Source organism: Scyliorhinus torazame, chromosome 5 (assembly GCF_047496885.1).
Source record: "Scyliorhinus torazame isolate Kashiwa2021f chromosome 5, sScyTor2.1, whole genome shotgun sequence".
Taxonomy (NCBI): Eukaryota; Metazoa; Chordata; class Chondrichthyes; order Carcharhiniformes; family Scyliorhinidae; genus Scyliorhinus; species Scyliorhinus torazame.
In genome coordinates, this window is record NC_092711.1 from 205,274,169 (window position 1) to 205,296,425 (window position 22,257).

General features: G+C 44.9%; 1 protein-coding gene across 8 annotated transcripts in view; it reads right to left on the reverse strand.

Moving 5' to 3' along the window:
- The window catches only part of LOC140420905 (muscleblind-like protein 3), a 154,566-nt gene extending 134,337 nt beyond the window's left edge, over positions 1–20,229 (reverse strand). For 7 of the 8 annotated variants that reach the window (XR_011946637.1, XM_072505046.1, XM_072505044.1 and 4 more), the window contains exon 1: positions 19,993–20,229. Coding sequence is in view for 7 of the 8 variants with exons in the window: in XM_072505046.1 (XP_072361147.1) it covers positions 19,993–20,166 (174 nt within the window). In the remaining variant the exon portion in view is untranslated. Of the gene's footprint in view, positions 1–6,934; positions 7,029–19,992 lie in introns of all 8 variants that reach the window. The other variant, XM_072505045.1, reaches the window with a different exon arrangement.
- Positions 20,230–22,257: the final 2,028 nt, after the last annotated feature.

The following is a 22,257-nucleotide window of genomic DNA, read 5'->3' on the forward strand; positions in this document are numbered from 1 at the left end:
AATGTGATAATGGTCAGGCAATTTTCTTTTCAGTGATTTTCATTAAAGGATTTATATCGGGCAAAACCCGGAGGAGTATTTTTGCCTCTGATTTGGAAAAAGTCCATAGACTCTTTTTACCTCCACCTCAAAGGGCATCTCACATGAAGGCTGCATTTGGTGTTACCGTGGCTGCAGAGGGCACACTTGCCACCTTGTGCCACTGCAGTGCCTGCATTAATGACATAACCTACATTCCTTACTTTGCATAATCCCCAGAATAGTCTTTCCTCATTCCACTTATTGTGTTTAATCTTCATTAAATCTATATTCCACAATACCACCCCCACAACCCAAAGATGTGCAGGCTAGATGAATTGGCTACGCTAAATTACCCTTAATTGAAAAATAATAATTGGGTACTTAAAAAACATTCTAGACTATAAGGCCTGAAGACCATAAAATGTAGGGGCAGAAGTAGGCCACTCGGCCCATCGAATATGCTCTGCCATTCAATGAGATCATGACTGATCTGATATAATCCTCAATTCCACCTTCCCACCTTAAGACCCATAACTTTCCTTAACTAATTACAAACCGGTCTAGCTCAGCCTTTACAGCTCTCTACAGTAAAGAATTCCACACATTCGCTACCCTCCGAGAACAAATTCTTCCTCATCTCGGTCTTAAATGACCCCCTACTCTAAGATTATGCCCTCTTCTCCTAGACTCTCCCACAAGAGGAAACAACCTCTAGCATCTACCCTGTCAAGCCCCCTGAGATTCCTATGTCTCAATAAATTTGCTAAACTATACTTAATATTCATGAATATACTTTCCACGATATCAATGGGAATGTGAGTTGTGAGGTGGATGCAACGAGTCTTCAAGGGAATTTGTACGAGCTAATTAGACAGGACAGAAGTTTAAACAGGACAAGAACCTGACAGATGAATTATAATGTTAAAAGATGTGAAGTTATACACGTTGGTAGGAAAAACAGAAATGCAGAGCATTCTGTAAATGTTGAGAAATTAGGAAATGTTGATGTCCAAAGGGACGTGGACATCCTTGTTCCTAAGTCACCAAAAGCTATTGTGCCAGTGCGGCAAGCAATTAGGAAGGGAAATTGTATGTTGGCCTTTATTGTTTGAAGATTTGAGTACAGGAATAAAGGTGACTTGCTTCAATTGTATAGAACGTTGGTGAGACCGCATCTAGAATATAGCATACAGTTTCGGTCTGATTACCTGAGGAAGGAAATACTTGCCATAGAAGGAGTACAATGAAGTTACACTGTCCGACTCCTGGGACGGTGGGATTATCCTATGAAGAGAGACCGAGGGCACTGGACCTGTATTCTCTATAGTTTGGAAGAACAAGAGGCAATTTTATTGAAACCTTTATTTTTACCGGGCTTGACAAGGTAGTTGCAGGAAGGGTCTTTCCACTGGCAAGGCGTCTAGAACCTGAAGACACAGTATCAGAATAAGGGGTAGTCTTTTTAGGACTGAGATGAGAAAGAATTTCTTCACTTAGAGGGTGCTAAATCTTTGTAATTCTCTACCTCAAGAGGGCTGTGGAGGCTCAGTCGTTCAGTATATTCAAGACAGAGAGAGATTGATAGTTTTCCGGATAGTGAAGCACATTAAGGGATTTGGGGATAGTGCAGGAAATTGGTGTTGAGGAGATCAGCCATGATCTAGCCGAATGGCGGCACAGACTCGAGCGGCCAAATAGCCTACTCCTATTTCCTATGTTCCTATTACATTTTATTCTTAATCCTCATAAGCCTATAATCAACAATAGCCGTTTAGCTTTTTTTCTTTCCTATAGATGGACATGTTACAATTAAGGAGCAGTAAAACCTCTCTCACCAATTATCTTGGCTTTTACTGGTTTATTCATCCTGTGGCGAATTCTCCTCAAACTTCCCAAATTAAAACAAGGCTAAAGAAAACAACAAGAGCAGTTAAATCACTTCACATGATTAACACAGACAGTGTACCACTTGTCTCAATGTACTCTTGGCTGAATCATAAGGTTGTGGATGTAAGCCCAACTTGAGGACTCTAATACCTGATCTGGCTGGCACCTCTATGCAAGACACTCCGAAATACTCCACTGTCAATGGTTCCTTTTTTGTTTTGAATAAAATCAACTCTTGAATGTTCAAATGGAAATTAAAGATTCATGGTACCATAATTTTAATTACTCCTGGGATGTAGGTTCTTTTGACAAGATCATTTATTGCCCATCCCTAGCTTCCCTTGAGACAATGGTGAGCATTCCCTCATGCTGCATTCCATGTGGTGAAGTTACTCATGTGAAGCAGATGGTGAGTTCCAAGATTGTGATCCAGTGACGGTGCAGAAACAAGGTATGGGTTGGTGTGTGTGTGTGTGAGACTTAGAGGAGATCTTGAGAGGACGTGATATCCTGCCCAAGCTTGATCACTCATCCAATATCTCCTATTAGTCTTTCATCTCATTGACTTTTGTGGAATCCTACTGTAAGCAAAATGGATCTTATTTTGCTTAAAACAACAGGAGTTCATTGAAGGGAAAACACTTTGAAAGGCTGAATGTGGCGATATAAATAAGGATACAGAAATATTTGATGAGGGCCAGAAATTGCTGCTGGTGATGTGATCACATCTAAAAGTGCCAGTAGTTCATTGACTGCGCCCAGTTGATGACTTAGCAAAACAGCTAGGAGAGAAATTTGGTGAATTTGAATGAAGACATCACCAACAATAATTAATAAGCTCAGATCATATTAAAACAACATTATTTCCCTCATATATCAATATTATAGCATATATTATAAAACATACCACAGATAAAACAGTGCAGTCTACATTAGAACAAATAACATAGCATGCACAATATTAAAAATATTACAGCGTGTGCTGATATGAAATCTACAGCAGCACATATTAACAAACATTTGCAGAATACATTATAAAACAGAATACATTATAAAATAGAATCATAAGAGTCCCAACAATGTATGAGGAGGCCATTCGGCCCATCGAGTCTGCACTGAAAGAGCACCCAACCTAGGCCCATGTCCCTCCTCCATCCCTGTAACCCCTAACCCGCAACCCACAATAGGGCAGCACGGTAGCATTGTGGATAGCACAATTGCTTCACAGCTCCAGGGTCCCAGGTTTGATTCCGGCTTGGGTCACTGTCTGTGCGGAGTCTGCACATCCTCCTCGTGTGTGCGTGGGTTTCCTCCGGGTGCTCCGGTTTCCTCCCACAGTCCAAAGATGTGCAGGTTAGGTGGATTGGTCATGATAAATTACCCTTAGTGTCCAAAATTGCCCTTATTGTTGGGTGGGGTTACTGGGTTATGGGGATAGGGTGGAGGTGTTGACCTTGGGTAGGGTGCTCTTTCCAAGAGCCGGTGCAGACTTGATGGGCCGAATGGCCTCCTTCTGCACTGTAAATTCTATGATAATCTATGATAAACACACCAAGAGGCAATTTAGCGTGGCCAATCCACCTAACCTGCACATCTTCAGACTGTGGGAGTAAACCGGGGCACCCGGAAGAAACTCACACAGACACGGGGAGAAAGTGCAAACTCCAACAGTCACCCAAGGCCGGATTGAATCCAGGTCCCTGACGCGGTGAAGCAGCAGTGCTGACCACGATGCCACCATGCCGCCCATACCAGAAAAGCAGTATATACAAAATAGAATATATTATTTGTAAATCCAAACATAGGAAATTATTACCACTATATTTCACATATTTTCACAACCATTTTTGATAAGAGGAACCATTTTTAATAATGGAGATAGCGTTCCGGCATTTCACAGTAGACAATCAGGAACAGGGATACAAAGGATTTTGCACTGTTTATGCTAATATTATCACCACATCAGCTGAGTCAGCAAAAGCTCAGGGATTTTTGAACATGAAGAGATTTCTGCAATCTTTCACAATGGTTCAATAATCAATTTGCTGGATCAGGACCTGGCCCCAAAAGTAGCCCTGGCTCCCAGTCAAAATTGAGAGATGCCATAGATTCGAGAACGCTCTTTAACTCACGCACATTTTCTTCAGCACACAGGTACGAATAGTCAGGTCTGAAAAGTCTTTTCACATGTAAAAGTATTTAATTCTCTTAAGAAACTGATTGGGATATCCTAATTAAACAAGGAAAGGATTCAGTACAATTATTTAAAGTCATTTTTAGTAATCAGCTTACTCGTAAGTACAGGACTGGACACTTATTAAAAATGGTAATGAAAATATGAACATACAAATTTACAAACAGGAATAGACCATTTAGCCCCTCGAGTACTTCTCCACCATTCAATAGGGTTCATGGCTGATATGATTGTGGCATCAACTACACTTTCCTTCCTACCCCTTATGCCCTTTGACTTCCCCGTCAATCAAGAATCTATCCAACTCTGCCTTAAAAATATCCAATGACCCTACCTTCACCACTCCCTTGGTTCCACAGACACACAATCCTCTGAGAAACAAAAGCTCCTCCTCTCCATCTTACATGGGAGACCCCTTATTTGTAACTCTGTCCCCTAGTGCTAATCTCTCCCACAAGGGGAAAGATCCTTTAATCACCCACCCTGTCAAGTACCCTCCGGATCATTGTTTCAATAGTAATCTGGTCGAGCTTGCTCCGCTGTTCAATGTGATCATGGCTGATCCTCCATCTCAATGCTATGCTCCCGCTCTCTCTCCATACCTCTTGAAGCCTTTATGGTCTAGAAATCTACCCATTTATTTCATAACGTCAATCGGTAACTTGGCCCACTTGGCCTTTTGCGGTAGAGAGAATTCCACAAGTTCACCTCTATGAGAAGGCATCTCTCCTCCTCCCAATACTAAATGGCCTACCCCATATCCTGAGACCAGGACTCTTTGTTCCAGGCACCTCCCCACACCCACCAACAACGGCAGGGGGAACACCATCCCCGAGGTCCTGGGGGTTTATCAACTTTCAGTCCCTTAATTTCTCCAGCACTATTTTTTACAAATATTAATTTCTTTCAATTCCTCCTTCTCACGAGCCTCTTGTTCCCCTAGTATATCTAGGAAGTTATTTGTGTCTTCCTTTATAATAACAGAACTAAAGCAGTTATTTAATTGCTCTGCCATTTCCTTATTCTCTATTAGTACTTCTCCTGTTTCTGAATGCAAGGGACCTACATTTTCCTCACTGGCACCAGTGCCCCATGAATCAAAACACATTTCTCCCCCTCCAATATTTGAGCCACACATTCAACTCTCTAGTCTTATTTACCCGACCACTAATTTGTTCATGGCTCAGGTATTCTTCCAAACATCGAGGTTCTGATTTTCATTTTACCCCATATCTGCTCATACTCCTCAAGCAGGAACTCTTCCTTAATCTTAACTATGGTGTTGGTGCCTACATGGACAACAACCACTGGGTCATCCTGCTCCTACTGCAAGTTCCTCTCCAGCCCAGAGCAGGTGTCCCGAAAGTTGACAACACTACCATCTGAATTTTCACTCTCGGCTACAAAGAACTATGCTGTCTCCGACTGCTACAATATTTCTATTAACTCTCCCTGTTTGAATGGCTTCCACTACCATGGTGTCATGGTCAGTTTGCTCATCCATCCTGCAGCCCCACTTTCATCCATATGGGTTGCAAGCACCTCAAACCTGTTGGACAACAAGGCTGATTTTCCTGCACTTCTACCTTCTGGGTGCACATGCCTGCCCCGCTCACACTCATACCCTCTTGTCTCTGATCACTGACCAAATCAGAAGATTGCCTCCTGTGACTGCCTCCTAGTAGAAATAGGAGGTGTTTTTCTCCGCACTGATGTGTGGTAGTGCCTACAGCTCAGCCTCCAGCTCAATAATTGCAAGCCAAAGCTCCTCAAAGCACAAACATTTATTGTTGACGTGTTTACTATGGATCACACTGGCGGCCATAAACACCCAATTGTGCGGCTACAGCACATCACCGGCGGTGTCACCTTTAGTGTGTTAATTAATTTATTTTTTATTAATTAATAAACACTACTACTCCGACCAACCTTTGCTACTACTAGTAAACCTTACCACGATGAATAAAACCTGTCAATTCCTCATAAATTCTATGATTTTTGAAGATAAATGTGCCTTTTGCTGACAAACTCATTTTCAGCCGCGTATATAAAACAGCACCAGGCTTCCACTCTCAAATACATCAAGGCGTACTTTGTAATGGAAGGAAAGAAATGGAAATGATCATACACTATTGGGCTGTCTGATTGCGCTGGCACATGGAAGATTCAAAATTAATGATTGTGCAAATGAATTGTAGAAGAAAGTTAAAAGTGTGACCCAGCCAGTGGAAATTCAAGGGCATTTTTGGCGCAATTTTCCTATTGCTTTGCGGAAACTCCTCTTCTACTGTTCATTCAGAGCCTGTGCTCCATTGTTACCAAGCACTCCAAGCAAAATTTCACTAATTAGCCACTCAAAACCTTTCCTAATTTTGAAAACCTCGAGACTATGGCCTTCTTTGTCCCAGTGTAAACAGTCAAGCTTCTCTTTCTGATTATAGCCTTTCATTCCTGGCCCCAAGCAGTGTCTTGTGAGATGCCACAGGCTTCTTTTACTCGTCTGATGAAGTCTAAAGATCTCCTGTTACTGTGTGAACATAAACACAGTATGTTAATTCTATCTTTCAGACAAGACGGCAAATAGAATCTCAGTATGCCCTCTCAAATGGACATTAAAAGATTCCCAAGCCAGGATTTTACACACGCACAGAATTTACCCTGATGATGTCTAATACTTTACTCTCAACCAACATCACTAAACCAGATTATCTGTCACCTAATCTATTGCTGTTTGTGGAACCTTGCTGTGGAAAAATTGACTGCTGCTAAATTGCTAAGTTACCAGGACTGGTTGGGATGCATCTGAGGAAAAGGGAAACTGCAAACACTTACCATAATCTGCCAATCCTCCTTAGGTACATGGGTGGCGCCAGACGACTGGATGATTACAATGTTACCCTCTTGTTCAAAAAAGGAACTACAAGCCCTTTAGTGGAGGGAAAACATTTAAAAACCATAATCAAAGACAAAGTTAAGGATCACCTGGACAAAATATGGATTAATCAAGGACAGGCAGGGAAAATCGTGTTTAACTAGCTTAATTCAGTCTTAATGAGGGAAATAAAATTGTGTGGTGTATATGGGCGGCATGGTAGCACAGTGGTTAGCACTGTTGCTTCACAGCTCCGGGGTCCCAGGTTCAATTCCCGGCTTGGGTCACTATCTGTGCGGAGTCTGCACGTTCTCCCCATGTCTGCGTGGGTTTACTCCGGGTGCTCCAGTTTCCTCCCACAGTCCAAAAATGTGCCGGTTAGTGGATTGGTCATGCTAAATTGCCCTTAATGTCCAAAAAGGTTGAGTGGGGTTACTGGGTTAAGGAGTTACGGTGGAGCTGTGGGCTTAAGTAAGATTCTCTTTACAAGGGCTGATGCAGACTTGATGGGTCGAATAGCCTCCTTCTGCACAGTAACTTCTATGATTCTAGACTTCCAAATGTGCCACATAATAGGTTGCCAAATGTGCCACATAATAGGTTGCCAGTAAAGTTGAAGCCCATGGAATGACTACAAAGTTAGCCGAGTGACAGGAAACAGAGAGTAGTGAAAACAGTTGTCATTTGAACTGGAGAATGGTATATGGCGTGGTGATAGAGTTGTCGAGAATCATAAGGGGTCTGGACAGAGCAGATAGTGAGAAATTGTTCCTATTTGTGGAGGGTCAAGAACTAGAGGACATTGATATAAGAGGTGATTGGCAAAAGAACCAAAGGCGACAGAAGGAAAATCTGTTTTTGCGCAGCGAGCAACAAGGATCTGGAATACACTGCTCGAGAGGGTGGTGGAGGCAGATTCAAACGTGGCTTTCAAAGGGGAATGGATAAGTCCATGAAGAGAAAACATCAGCGTGGGTTATGGAGCATGTGTGGGGAATGGGGCTAGCTAAATTGCTCTCAGAGAACTGGCACAGGCTCAAATGGGCCAAGTGTCTTCTTCTCTGTTTTAACCATTCTATAATTCCTACAATACAATAGTGAAGGAGTACACATTTGGATGTGAACCAATTTGGGATGAGCTGAGAATATGAATGGCACAAGAGAAAATTCAAATATAGTTCATCACTCGCAAATTGCCCTAATCAGTTTTCATCCCATAAATCCTACAATGTGGGATCTATGGAATAAAAAGTCAGAAGAGAGATGAAGAACAGGTTTGATGTAACTCGTGTCCATAGAAGGTGGTAGGTATGGAATTGACAGCCCAGGTTCAAGAGCACAAATGGTTAAGTACCTGGAGGAACATTTGATAAGACAGGCTGTGAGAAAGGTAAGGAGGTACATGATCACCAGACAATCGCTGCAACTTCAGTAAAAGGAAATCCTGATTACATTACGATCCAGGCAGTACCTCTCACTAACAGAACATGGACCGGAGGTGTACAATCACACCATCATCTCCTATGTTCCCCTCCAGATAACACACAATCCTGGTCTGGCCATAATATCGCTGTTCCCTTGTTGTCACTGGGTCAAATTGCTAGAACACCAGACCTGACAGCACTGAGCATATTCACAAGATGTACTACGACACTTCAAGAAAAGACCTATCTTCTCAAGGGCAACTACAGATGGGCAATAAATACTGGACTTGCCAGTAATGTGAACATCATTATGATAGGGAGAAAACGGAGCAGCATGTGGCACAGTAGCTAGCACTGCTGCCTACGGCATTGAGGACGCAGGTTCGAATCCTGGCCCTGGGTCACTGTCCGTGTGGAGTTTTCATATTCTCCCAGTGTCTGCGTGGGTCTCACCCCTACAACCCAAAGATGTGCAAGTTAGGCTGATTGGCCACGCTAAATTGCCCCTTAATTGGAAAGAAATAATTGGGTACTGTAAACTTTAAAAAAATATGATGGGGAGAAAACATCAGGGGCTGGATTCTCCGCAGCCCCACGCCGAAAACACGTTGGTAGAGAATTCACTTTTACGACATGATCGGACCCGGCGCCGCTCCCGCGATTCTTCGGACCACGATTTACGCGGTGCGGCTGGGGGGCCATTGACAGTGGCCCTCCCAGCGATGCTCCGGTCCCGACCAGCTGAATTCCTGACGGCGTGGTTTTAACCACATCTGGCTGGTCGAGACTCATCCGTGGCCGCCCTGGTGGGGGACAGGGTGCTCAAGTACTGGGGCGGGTCTTATGAGCAGCTGGGGTGGCGATCGGATGTGTGAGATGTAGCGGCGCGGGGCCGATCGTTGGGACCTTCTTTCTTTGTCCAGGTCCGCCGGCTGAGTCCGCCATCGCATTCGGCGCGGCCGTTTGAGGCCGCCGCCGTGCGCATGCTCGGACTCACAACCGGTAGTTCGGGGGCCCATATCCGCAGCTGAAGCTGCGAGAAGCACTCTGGGGCCCTGCCAGCCCCCTGCAGGTAGGTGAATAGCTGCTAATAATTTTAAGGAATCTCCAGAGTAAAACTCCAGCGTTTTTACACTGTCGTGGGGACATAGCCCCATTTTAGGAGATTCCAGCCCCCGGGCGAGATTCTCGGCATATATCTTTTTTACACTGAAACTGACCAGTTGGACTACAGGATTTTGGACAAGCCATCCTTCCTAAGGAAAATGTTTTGAAGGTTTAATACACTTGTAATACATAGAAATGTGTGACATATTATAAATAATGCATAGGTACATTTCGTCCAATATGTAAATCATGCTGTTGTCAGGCTTTTGGACTCAATGCTGGGCACGTGGCCCCATGCTGGGGACGTGGCTCTATGCTGGAATATGGCTGCCCTTTAGCAATTCATGCAATGATAGTTATCGTGTGCAAACCTTGGCAGAGGTTAGGGCAAAAATCACAGGTGGATTTTATCCTATCCTCAGATCTTCCAACAGCAATCACTGGACTGAGTGACATCAGAGCCACTTGTTGAGTTCCTTTTCACTTGTGCTAGTCACACACCACTATCAGCTTGTCTCAAACTAGATAACTGAGCAGAGACTGGGGGACCTTCCCGTTGTGGTGTCCTCAAAGGGCATGGAGAAAGTGCATCGTTTTTCTGAGCTATCACAGTTCTTCAAATTTAATAAAGTTCTGACGCAACAAAAGAAACTGCAGATTAACAGATACATTTGCACATACACGCACACAGACACATGCTCATGCACTCATACACTTGTATATACATGCATACTCAAATATCCATGTGGTCATTTACACATTCTTGCTCCTTTTTATATATCTTTGACACTTCAAACTGTGACTCCTCAAAATTGGTGCACGCTCTCAAACCGTCAGATGTAACCGCTGAGCAGATTTGCCGCGATGTTGTTTGGGTGTAGCCTGCATCATATGGGCAATGTTCAGTGTCCACAGTGGAGCTATGCTTAATGTCCCTTTCAGAATCACTGCTCCATCATGCGTCGGAAAGCAGTCTCAGTATGCAAGTCCAGATAATTACCTCCCGAGGTTAGTTAGAGGCCAGTTTCAGCTGCCTGTAACTCTCAAGCTCAAGGAGGTCAATGTAAAACGGATGGTTTCCTTTCCCTACTTTGAAATCAATTATGAATGTAGTTTATCTACATTTACAAAGTGACACGCCTCGTTAATAACGCCCCGGCTAAGGGCTGGTGCAACTTACTGCAAATACCACCTTAACGTTTGATGATTGCCCATAGCGGGCAACCAACAAAGAAAATGAGAAGCAAGTTCCTGCATCCGTTGTCGAGTCAGCTAATTGAGAATAAGAGGTGCAGATTACACTGCAGTGCATTGCCAGCTGTGGTTCAGTGGGTAGCTCACTCATCACTCGGTTCAAGTCTCAGTCCACTGGCTTGAGCCTGTAACCATGGTTCACATTCCAGTGCATCACTGAAGGTATGCACTGCCAGAGGTGTTATCTCACAGGTGAGTTGCTAAACTGAGACCATACATCTACCTGCCTCCGGTGGATGTAAAAGATCCCATGCCACTATTTTGAAGCAGAAGAGAGTTCTTCTTTCTGGTGTCCTGGCTATTCGGCCCATCGAGTCTGCACTGACCCACTTAAGCCCTCACTTCAACCCTATCCCCTTAACTCAATAACCGCTCTTAACCTTTTTGGACACCAAGAGCAATTTAGCATGGCCAATCACCTAACCTGCAAGTCTTTGGACTGTGGGAGGAAACCGGAGTACCCGGAGGAAACCCACGCAGACATGGGGAGAACATGCAGACTCCGCACAGATAGTGACCCAGCAGGGAATCGAACCTGGGACCCTGGCACTGTGAAGCCACAATGCTAACCACTGTGCCCACAAAAATTGTTCCCTTACCCAATACCATCAAAAACAGATCAACAGGCCATAGCTCTCAATGCTGTTTGTAGGATCTTACTATGTGCAATGGAACAGCAGTGTCTTGGTTATGATACTGGAGTAATAGCAGAGCAAATCAGTTAAAAATATATCCTGGCAGTTTAAAAATTCTGATTTCAGTCACAAATAAATCTGGGAATTTAAAAAAATTGAAATTAGTAAATATCACCTCAGAGCAATTGGGTTGTCATTAAAAAAAAAACTGGTTCGTAAATACACTTTCAGGAAGCAGTCTAATTGTCTGAACATGACTCTTATGGGCACAGTGGTTAGCACCATTGTTTCACAGCACCAGAGACCCAGGTTATATTCCCAGCTTGGTCACTGTCTGTATGGAGTCGGCACGTTCTCCCAGTGTCTGCGTGGGTTTCCTCCGGGAGCTCCGGTTTTCTCCCACAAGTCCCGAAAGACGTGCTGTTAGGTGAATTGGACATTCTAAATTCTCCCTCTGTGTACCCGAACAAGCGCCGGAATGTGGCGACTGGGGGATTTTCACAGTCACTTCATTGCAGTGTTAAGGCAAGTCAACTTGTGACACTAATAATGATTATTATTAATAACTGCTCTCTGAAGGGGCCCAGTCAACTCATCTGTTATACAAAAACTGTGGGGGGGGGGGGGGGGGGGGGTAAAACCGCTGGCGAATCACTCTGGACTTTCCTGAAGAAAGTCCTGAGCGATTCTCCTACCTGCAAGGGGCTAGCAGGGCCCCGGAATGGTCCTCGCAGCTCTGGCTGCGGATTCGGGGCCCTGCACTTCCGGTCGCGGGAGTCTGCACATGCGCACGGCGGCGGCCTGCAGCAGCCGCCCTGTGGGACATGGCATACTCCGTCTGCGGAGTGGCACCAGAAATGTAGCCCCCCCCCACCAGATTGCGCGTGCCCGCGGGTCCGTGATGCCCGATCGCCCCCCTGACCGCCCATGAGGGCCCCCCCGGTGATCAATTCCCCCCCCCCCCTGCCGGTGATCAATTCTCCCCCCCCCCCGGTGATCAATTCCCCCCCCCCAAACCAGGGCGGCCGCAGACTGAGTCCGCAGCTGCCACCGGTCGTTCCCAACCGCCGATAGGTGGTTAAAACCATGCCATCGGGAATTCGGCCATTTTCCCTCGGGGAATCACGGGGGGGGGGGGCCTCTGTCAACAGGGACCGGACAATCATGGGAGGGGTGTCGGACCGGATTTCGGCACAAACGCCCATTCCCCGCCCCCGCTGATCGCAATTTCGGCGCGGAGAATCCAGCCCTACATATTTACATGTTTGACATTAGCCTTTTACACTAGAATTTCAATCCTGAATGGTCCAGCTCTAATTTTAAGATTGTGTCCTGTTGTTTTTTGATTCCTCACTTATAGGAAAAAGGGAGCAGCAATTTCCAGAATTTAAAGCTTTCCAGCTATCTGGTTCATTTTCGTGTCCCAACCTCGTTTACAGCAGCAGAATGCCTTCAGTTCAATATTCCGGAAGGTGAATTAACAACCCACCTCTGAGATCGCTGTCCAATTAGGGATGGCGGGGATGGCGAGTGGCCTGAGGAGGAGGGGAGTTCAATTCAGTGGGCTTCAATGCGAAGGCATCTGGCTGCCCTTACTGTGTCTGCAGTGGAGTGCTGTGAAGGGGAATGTAGCAGGAACAGGAGAGATGCAATGGTGGCACCATCAATCTGATGGGAACAGCTGGCACAGCATCACCCCCGTTACTATTTGAGACATTAGATTTCAGAAGCTCTTTAAATTTAAGATGGTCAGTCAGGCTCACAGTGTGGCACATTGGCATGTACTGGAAGCTACGTATATTAATACACGAGGCCCTGTTCTTTGCAGACAGTAGGAACATGTACACACATTGCGTCTGTTTCAGCTAAATAAAATAAGTCTCAGCCATCCACTCATTTATTTCCCAGAGCAACGTCTTGACCAATCAGGGTCAAACTGCCTGGTTTAAATTTCAAACAATGCTTGGCAGTTAACAGTCAGCATCAACTGGTGCATTCTCCATGACAACACCTTGACCAGAGTCCACTTGCCAACAAATCAGCTTTCTTTCGGGACTTGCGGGAGGAAACCGGTGTACCCGGAGGAAACCCATGCAGAAACGGGGAGAACGTGCAGACTCTGCACAGACAGTGACCCAAGCTCGGAATCGAACCTGGGACCCTGGTGCTGTGAAGCAACAGTGCTAACCACTGTGCTACCGTGCCAATTCCAATATTATTGTATTATTCAACTACCAGGATAGTTGAAGACAAACAAGATGAACATTGGTCTTTTTTCATCTAGCAATTGTTATGTTCTTTCCAGAACATTGGGTTTAATTTCTCGTAACTTTTCCCATCATGTCATAATCCCCTCCTCCGCCTTACCGCCTCCACGGCCTTGTTAGTAATCTGTTAGGCAGCCTCCTGAACATTCCAAAAGCTTTTCGAGTTTTTGCCTCACAACATTGATGTTCCCCTCCCCTCTTAAGCTTCTCCTTCCAAACACCATAAGCTTGCCAGCTCCACTTGGCCAAATCCGTGGCTGAATCCATCCTAATACACTTGACGAGTATGACCACTGGTGGACCAGGACCCATCCGAGCAACACTCAAATCCGAGACCACATCAACGTTAAATTTAAGTAAATTTCATGACTGATTTTTCACGTTCCCCCCTCCCCCCATGAGCCATGAAGACAGAAGCTGACAAATAGGTCATTTGTAAAATGTTTAGCAGACTTAGCTGCAATGCAGTGTTCAAGGGCAGCTTTCAGTTCATCCCACACAATAAATAATGTGCAAGCAGCGATTGATTAACAGTTTTCCATACTCCATCCCTATTTTAAATGTAGACACAAGAGGACATTATCAAAGCAATGCAAACAAATTACTGACCTTCAATTTATTTGTAAATTGGTTAAGAATTAAGATTACTTTGTTATTATTCAACTGTCACACTGCCGACTTTGCGCCTGCAAGTACATTTACTGCAGATTTATGGAGATTCTGGGTGCGATCTACCCGAATGGGAACAGAGTCCCATAACGAGTGCGTTTAGCCAGGTGTTTCCCAGCTCACGGAGCGCCGAGAAACCTCATGCGATTGAACGGGACTCTGTTTCCATTCGGAGCCTCAGCCTTAGTCCCGTTTTCTGAGCTGAGGAGCTCCACTTACCGTAACTCCTCAGTGCAGAAGTGATCGGGACGACCTCTCGACCCCCATCTCTCTCCCTCCCCAGGTGGTACTGCCAGCGTGCCAGGTGGCACCAGCAGTGCCTGTGTGTCATGTGACACCAGCAGTGCCAGGGTGCCATCCTACCCAGAGGGCAAGTACCTGGGGGCTTCCAATCACCAGGAGTGCCGTTCCGTCTGGTCCTCGTTGGTGGGGACCAGCACAGAACGCCGCATGCATGAGATCTCCAAGGGTTAGATCCCAATGCCTTGGTTAGATCATGGGAGTACATATTAGAGTGAGACTAGCTATCTAGCTCTAATATGCAGATTTGCCGTAATGTGTTCTTCCCACAATGGGCAGGATTTACATCACTACATTCACATTGTGCCCTCTATCTTTTGTCTACTTAAAAAATGTTAGTTGGATGTAAAGGTTAGATATTTAACATATCCGAGGGTTTAATTGTTTGAAATAACTTGCACTATTAATGAGCTGTATAAACACCAGCTCAACACCATTCAGGACATGCACCCAGCTCTTTTTTTAGCAGGAGGAAGTGGTGGAAGGATCTCCAAGCTAATTATCAACCCACTGAACTGCACCATGAACGCACCTTCCATGGACAACAAGGCCTGGCGTTGGACCCGGCCCTGGAGCATCTGGTCCAGCTTAGGGGTGCTACCATTGCACCACAAGGCCTGCCTTGCCCCCTGCTTGATCAGCACTCTGTCAACAATCTTAAGCATTCATTCCCTCCTCCATCATTGACATGCATTAGGAGCAGTCTGAAGCATCTACAAGATGTCTTGCAGCAATTGTTCAAGCCTCCTTCGATAGCAAATCAGTGACCTTTACCATCGAGAAGGACAAGGCCAGCAAGTCCATGGGAACACCACCACCTGCAAGTTCCCCGCCAAAGCCACACAAACTTGGAACGAGATAGTCGTTCCTCCATTATTGCAGGGTGGAAATCCTGGAACTCCCTTCTAACAGCACTGTGGGTACACCTACACCATATGGAAAAAGGTGGCGGCTCACCACCACCTTCTCAAGGGCACTTAGAGATGGGCAATAAATGCTGCAATTATGAGTAATGTCCACATATCCAAAACAAATAAAACATTTGTTCTGGTGTCGTATCCTTGACCTTTATACATCTGCCTCAAGTTGGGGCCCACCTAAATACCCATTCCAAGCTACACCACTGGCATCAAAGGTCAACATACATGGCACAAACAGACCAATTCCAGTTGTCCAAAATTAATTTCCAGCTACTCTGGTGTTAGCTCCATCCCTAGTGGAAAAGGGATGGAGCTAACACCTACTGCTTGATATTGTAATCCCATCATTTAATCACGATCAATAATTGGAAGCCAGTTCCCCCACAATTATAGGCACAAGTCTGAATTGTTAAGAGATGTGATTTTTTTAAACCCACAATATGCTTCATTTGGAACGATCACCTACTTGTTGACACTTGTGCACCCTTCAAGACACGTTATTCGCAACATCTCAACTATACATCAATATATAGAATTCAAACTACCATGGGACCCACTAGACACGCACTCATATGTAGCTCATAGTAGAACTTGGTCCTTCAAAGCACTTTCTCATTCATAAAGCAGGCTCGTTCAAGTTAGCAACAACAATAACTTGCAAATTTAAAGCAACTTTAACATTGGAAAACATCCCAAAATGTTTTGCAGGAATGTAGTCAATTTAAAAAACTACTACTGAGCCAAAGGAGGGTACACTAGGACAGATAGCCAAGAAAGTCAGTGAGCATGGGGGCAATGAGTGAAGAGGATTTGGTAGGAGTTAAGTATACGTATGCGTTAGCAGAGTTTTGCATTAGGTCAAATTAATGGAGGGATGATGATGGGAGGCTGGCCAAGAGAGCACTGGAATAGTTTAATCTAGTGATAACTGGAAGCATGGGTGAGAGCATCAGCTTAAAGTGGGCTCAGGAGGGGCAAATATATATCATGTTTATGGAGATGGAAGGAGTAGGTAGTCTGATTGAGGGAGAGCTATATGGTCAGAAGCTCAGCTCGAGGGCAAATGAGACGGCAGGATTATGAACAGTCTGTTTCAGCCTGCTATAGCAGCTAGGAGAGAGCGATGGAGCTGATGGCTAGGGTATTGAATATGTGATGGGTACCAAACGTAATGAATGGCTTTGGACCTCTCAATGTATAACTGGACGAGGTTTCTCCTGGATGTCAGAGAAGTAATGTGACAAAGCAAGAACAATAGAGGGGCCGAGAGAGATGGTGGTGAGGTAGAATTGGGTGCGGTCAGTGTGTGGAATTTGACATGTTTCAGACAATGTTACCAAGGGACAGCCTGTAAATGAAAAACAGGGAGGGGTTAAGGATAGATCCTCAGGAATTACAACAAGAATCAGGTGAGAGTGGAAAGAGAGCCCATTCCAGCTAATTCTCTGGCTATGACTGGATAGGTAAGAATAGGACAAGACATAGGAAACTAAGGAGGGCCTTTGGATAAGTATGGTGCGATGAACCATATAAAAGGCTGCAGATAGGTCACAAGGATGAGAAAGTATGATTTTCCATAATCACAGTCACAAAGGGTATGATTTGTGATTATAATGAGGGCCATTTCATTTCAATGATCGCGTTGGAAATGCAATTTGGAGAAATTCAAACATGGGAGATATGGGAAAGGTGGGCACACTCAACAAAAGGTAAAACAGGAAGCAGTAATCTTTAAAAAAAAAAAGACGAAAAGAACAGAAAAACTGAAATAAACGATCAATGGAAAAAAAAGGAATCAAATTAGATTGAAGCTTTCAAAAAGTGAAGACAATTGACCGTCATGCTTCCACTTCATTACAAGCAGCATTCTGTTCAGTGGAAGGCTCCCGATCAAGAAGCGTGATCTGCCTGAATGGGGTTAGAGTCCCATAGTGCGAGATTAGGCGGGTGTTTCCCAGCAATGGGAGCGCTGAGAAACACCCCACTATCCAATGCCTATCCGGGTAGATTGGGGGCCTCAGCGGTGAACTTCCTGATAAGGCTGCACTTAGCCCAGTGTTCTGAGCTGAATAGTTCCGCTCACCAGAACTCCTCAGAGCAGTGAGAGATCAGCCATTTGAAAATGGATACCTCAAGCCCAAGACGCGACCGCCGAAGTCCCCTCAAGCCCCAACTCACAAGAAAGGGGGTCCCCCAGGCACCCCACCTCCACGCACCTCCCCACATCCAGCATGATAACCACTGCACAAATAAATGCCAGCTTGGCAGTGCTACCTGGGCACCTTGGCAGTGCCAGGGTGGTGCCCAGGTGGCACTGCCAGTACCAGGATGGCAACAGAAATGAAAGGGTACCACCCTCCACCAAGGGCATGAACCTAATGGCCTCCAATCCGCTGGGAGACTGAGTGCCATTCCGTCTGGTCCCCATTGGTAGAGACCAGCACTGAACGACACTTGTCGAGGTCGCCAAGGCAAGGGAGTTAGATCCCACACCTTGGTGAGATCTCGGGAACGCATATTAGAGTGAGACAGCCTCCCTCTTATTTGCAGATTTGTCAGAAAGTGATCCCGCCCACAATGGGTGGGATTCACATTACAACGTCTTGCAAGATCAAGTTAGATTTCACGAGGGGTGGTGAGCTGGATAGATCCCGGAAGTGGGATTTCATGGCCTCTACCGGTTCAATTGCGCCGCACTGTTTTACGGGCGCAACGCAACCGGTAGATCCTGCCCAAGAGGAGGGCAAAGAAAGCACTTCCAAGACACCCTGAAGGCTTACCTCCAGAAATGCAACATAGATGCCAACTCCTGGGAGCCATGATGTGGAGATGCCGGCGTTGGACTGGGGGGAGCACAGTAAGAAGTCTTACAACACCAGGTTAAAATCCAACAGGTTTGTTTCAAACACTAGCTTTCGGAGCACTGCTCCTTCCTCAGGTGAAGGAGGAAGGAGCTGTGCACCGAAAGCTAGTGATTGGAAACAAACCTGTTGGACTTTAACCTGGTGTTGTAAGACTTCTCACTGAACTGGGAGACCCTTGCCCAGAAGACATCTACTTAGAACCTCCTGACTGAAGAGACACAATTCTTTGAGAACACCCGACGGCAAGAGCAGGCCCGGAAGAGGAGCCTGAAAAAGGAATACTAGCTCTAGGATCGGGCCATTCAGAAATGCAAGGATCCACAGAAACCATGACCAGTGACACGGAGTTTCTTAGGTGGATCATCATACTCATTAGCAAGTGATCACAGAAGAGAGAACATTTCTCAAACTGAACACATTTTTTGTCCATGATGTCTTTTTTCTTAAATCCACATTAAAGTATATTGTCTTCAGGCAATTCTGTGCTAAATCCTCTCTCTCTAAGCCTAAATATCAATCTTCTTAGTTTGAGGCCTTTACATAGAAACATACATAAAAAATAGAAGCAGGAGGAGGCCATTCGCTCCTTCGAGCCTGCTCTGCCATTCATTATGATTATGGCTGATCATCAAGTTCAATACCCTGATCCTGCCTTCCTCCCCTCCATATCCCTTGATCCCTTTACGCCAAGAGCTACATCTAATTCTTTACCTCTAATTAAACTGTTCCCGATACTCGCCCGGGCCACAATCCTCACCCGGGCCACAGTCGGGGAGCCCACAGCAGGGTTAGACTTTGGCGGGACCAAAAGATCCAGCAGACTGACAAAAATACTCCATTGGTTGTAAAGCATTTGGGACATCAGGGGTCATGAAACACACTGCCAAAATGTAAGTTTTTTTGCTTTATCTTCCTTACTTAACAAAAATCAATCAGTGCAATCTTGAAAGTTCTGACCACCTCAGCATGGGGAAGAATGTTCCAGATTTACACTCCTTCCCCAAGTGCATTCCCCCATCAGAGAAAATAGTTTCTCTCCATCTACCCGATTCAATCCTATTGTCATTTGAAGTAACAGAATTAGATCTTCCCCTCAACATCTAAACCCAAGGGAATGCAAACCAAGCATAGGTAATGGGCTCGCGGGATAAAACCCTTTTATTCCCAGCTTGATTCTGCTGGTGCACGCTGTCTAAGGTTAATCTAGTCTTCCTAAACTGCAGTACTTCAAATTGGGTCAGACCAATGCTCCAGACAAATGATGCATCACTTTCTTGCTTTGGAATTCCAGTTCCCTAGAGGTCAAGGCCAAACTTCCAAAGCAAATCTAACACACCAAAACAGCAATATAATGGAGAGCACTGGTTCAGAGTGAAGGGAAAACTAGCCCCCCGCCCGTAATATTATATTTGGCCAACATTGAGGCAGGAGAAAACAGCACACTGCAACATAAAAATCAGCTTTAGCAACATTCTATCTTATTGAAAACAAGTAAAACAAATATCCAAGGAAGCATCAGAACGATCAATAAAATTGAAATGGTTGAGTTAATAAAAATATAGATAATTAAGTTCTTACCTTCAATGAATCAAAGCAGGCAATGACGCGACCATTTTCAACATGGCAACTTCGTGAAGGATGGGCAAACTTGCATTCCGCATCGGACCGGGAACAAGTCCCTCTCTGGAATTCTCGACACACTTCCAACGTCAGCCATTTTGTGTCACGGATCATTGAAACATTCACAGCCATATTAGGGAACTGAAAGGGTATGTGGGTAACCAAGCACCCTCACGTTATTATTTTTCTGCCCCACCCCCACCCCCCTAACCCCACCCCCCCCCCAAGAACAGTACAGTTTTAGAAAAAAAGTGTATAAAAGTAAGTTAAAATTATAACTTAACAAATAAAGTTGTTCCTTTGGTTAAAAAATATATTTCTCTTTTTTTTTCTTCTCAGCACTTAGGTTTTCAGTTAGTCAGATCGCTGTGCAGAAACATGACATCGGTCAAAGAGCCAATCTTAAATTAAAAAGAATTCATCACACAAACGGGTGGGCATCGGTTAACGGGTTAGCCCCTTTAGATGTGCGTTGGCAGAAAAATATATCGCCTTTTGTGCCAAGTAAAGAAGTTATCCAAAGGTAGCAGCAGCCTCTCAATGGAATTCCGTGCTCTCCAGTAACTGGTTTTGATTAATTCTCTTGTAGCATATGTTGCTGTCGGTGCTTCCTTTTACAGTTAAGCTTCACTTCTCTTGGGGAGAGGGAGGTGAAGATCTCTCTCTATCTCATTCCCCAGATTGCGCATTAACTGATCATGAGACAGTGGAAGATGAAGATGGAATGAAGAGAGAAAAATAAAAAGAGAGAGGGAATACTTGCTGTTGATCGTGAAAAAGGCCGGGAGAAAAAAAAAATGGGACGTTCAGCAAAACGAAAAGGATGGGTGATTTGTCGTCTCCAAGAGCCTCTTTAAGCAAAGCCAAAAGGGAAAACAAAAAGCCGGAGATAGAAATCCATGCAGCAGAATCTTCAGAAAAGGCACTTTTCAGCAACCTGCGAGGAAAGAAAGAAAATGTCAGGGAAAACAGGCTGAAAATATACAAGCTCCCCTTTATAACACTGATTTCCATACGACAGTCCTACCGACATGCTATAAAACGTTCAGACACTAACAGTGCAGCATTTTGCAGTCAGCCATTGGAGATTTAAAAAAAAGGGCCATTTCCCTTCATAAAGCTGCACATGGTAAGGCGGCGAGCCAATTGGGATCGGCGTTGCAGTTAAAGCTTGGGTGACTGGCCAATGAGAAGGGCCGTCTCATATTGATCCATTCTGGCAGGCGTTCATTGCTATGCCCACTGCAAAGAAAAATCCCTCAGTCCTGATGTGCTTGCCTCTGCTGCACTAACGATACGTACAGTAGGACGTTTTAAAAAGGAACCCTCCCTGGCTACATGCTCTGTGTATATATTCAGCTGGGTGGCACCAGTCACTTTGAGCCTCCTGTTACGTGGCTTATACGCTTATGAAAATGTCAGGTCACAACAAAATAAAACGCCATACCAGCTGCAGCAGTAAGAGAGTGAGCTCGGCATAGCTCAGTGAAATGCCTGTAATGGTTTATGGCTGTGTGCCACATCCGGCTGCAGCCAGACATAGTCTTGAGATGCAAGGGAGAAAAAAATCTAGCAGGGTGTGGTGAGCAAACAATGCAGTCCTTACTGCAAGGAGAGAGAGAGCAAAAAAGCCTTGATTAATTGTCACCCCCGTTCGACTTGTAATTAAAGAAATAAAGCTGTATCAAATTCACGGGGTTTGATGTTGATTTCTGTGTTACGATGCACTCAGTGCAGGCAAATACACAACAATCAGCCAGCAATGGGCTAGGCCAGTGAGATAGAAGAGCACATATCACAGCAACTCAGCTTGATCAGAGAATTCCTGTGATACAAGAAACATTTATTTTGAGTGAAGGGAGCAATACACAAGAACAAACATGAGGAAATTTCGATACACAGCCAGTAGAGTCTGACTATGGGAAAGAACAGACCACGGAGGGTTAAATGCTACGTCTGGAATGATTCTGTCCTCTGTGTAAGGGAAGCAAATGAGCAAAAATGGAGCTACATACAGAGAAAAGATAATGAATAATGGACGAGGTCCATGATATTCTCCAAGTGAGCTCACTGAGTTATGAAGATCAACTCTCCAGTGACATTGCTCAGTTGCTCACTTCGTGTTCATTGGTAAAACTCAGGAAAATGAAGAATTTCAGACCCACATTTGATTACTGACTTGGGTTAAGTTTGCTACGTCACTGCAGCAGGATTGGGGAACTG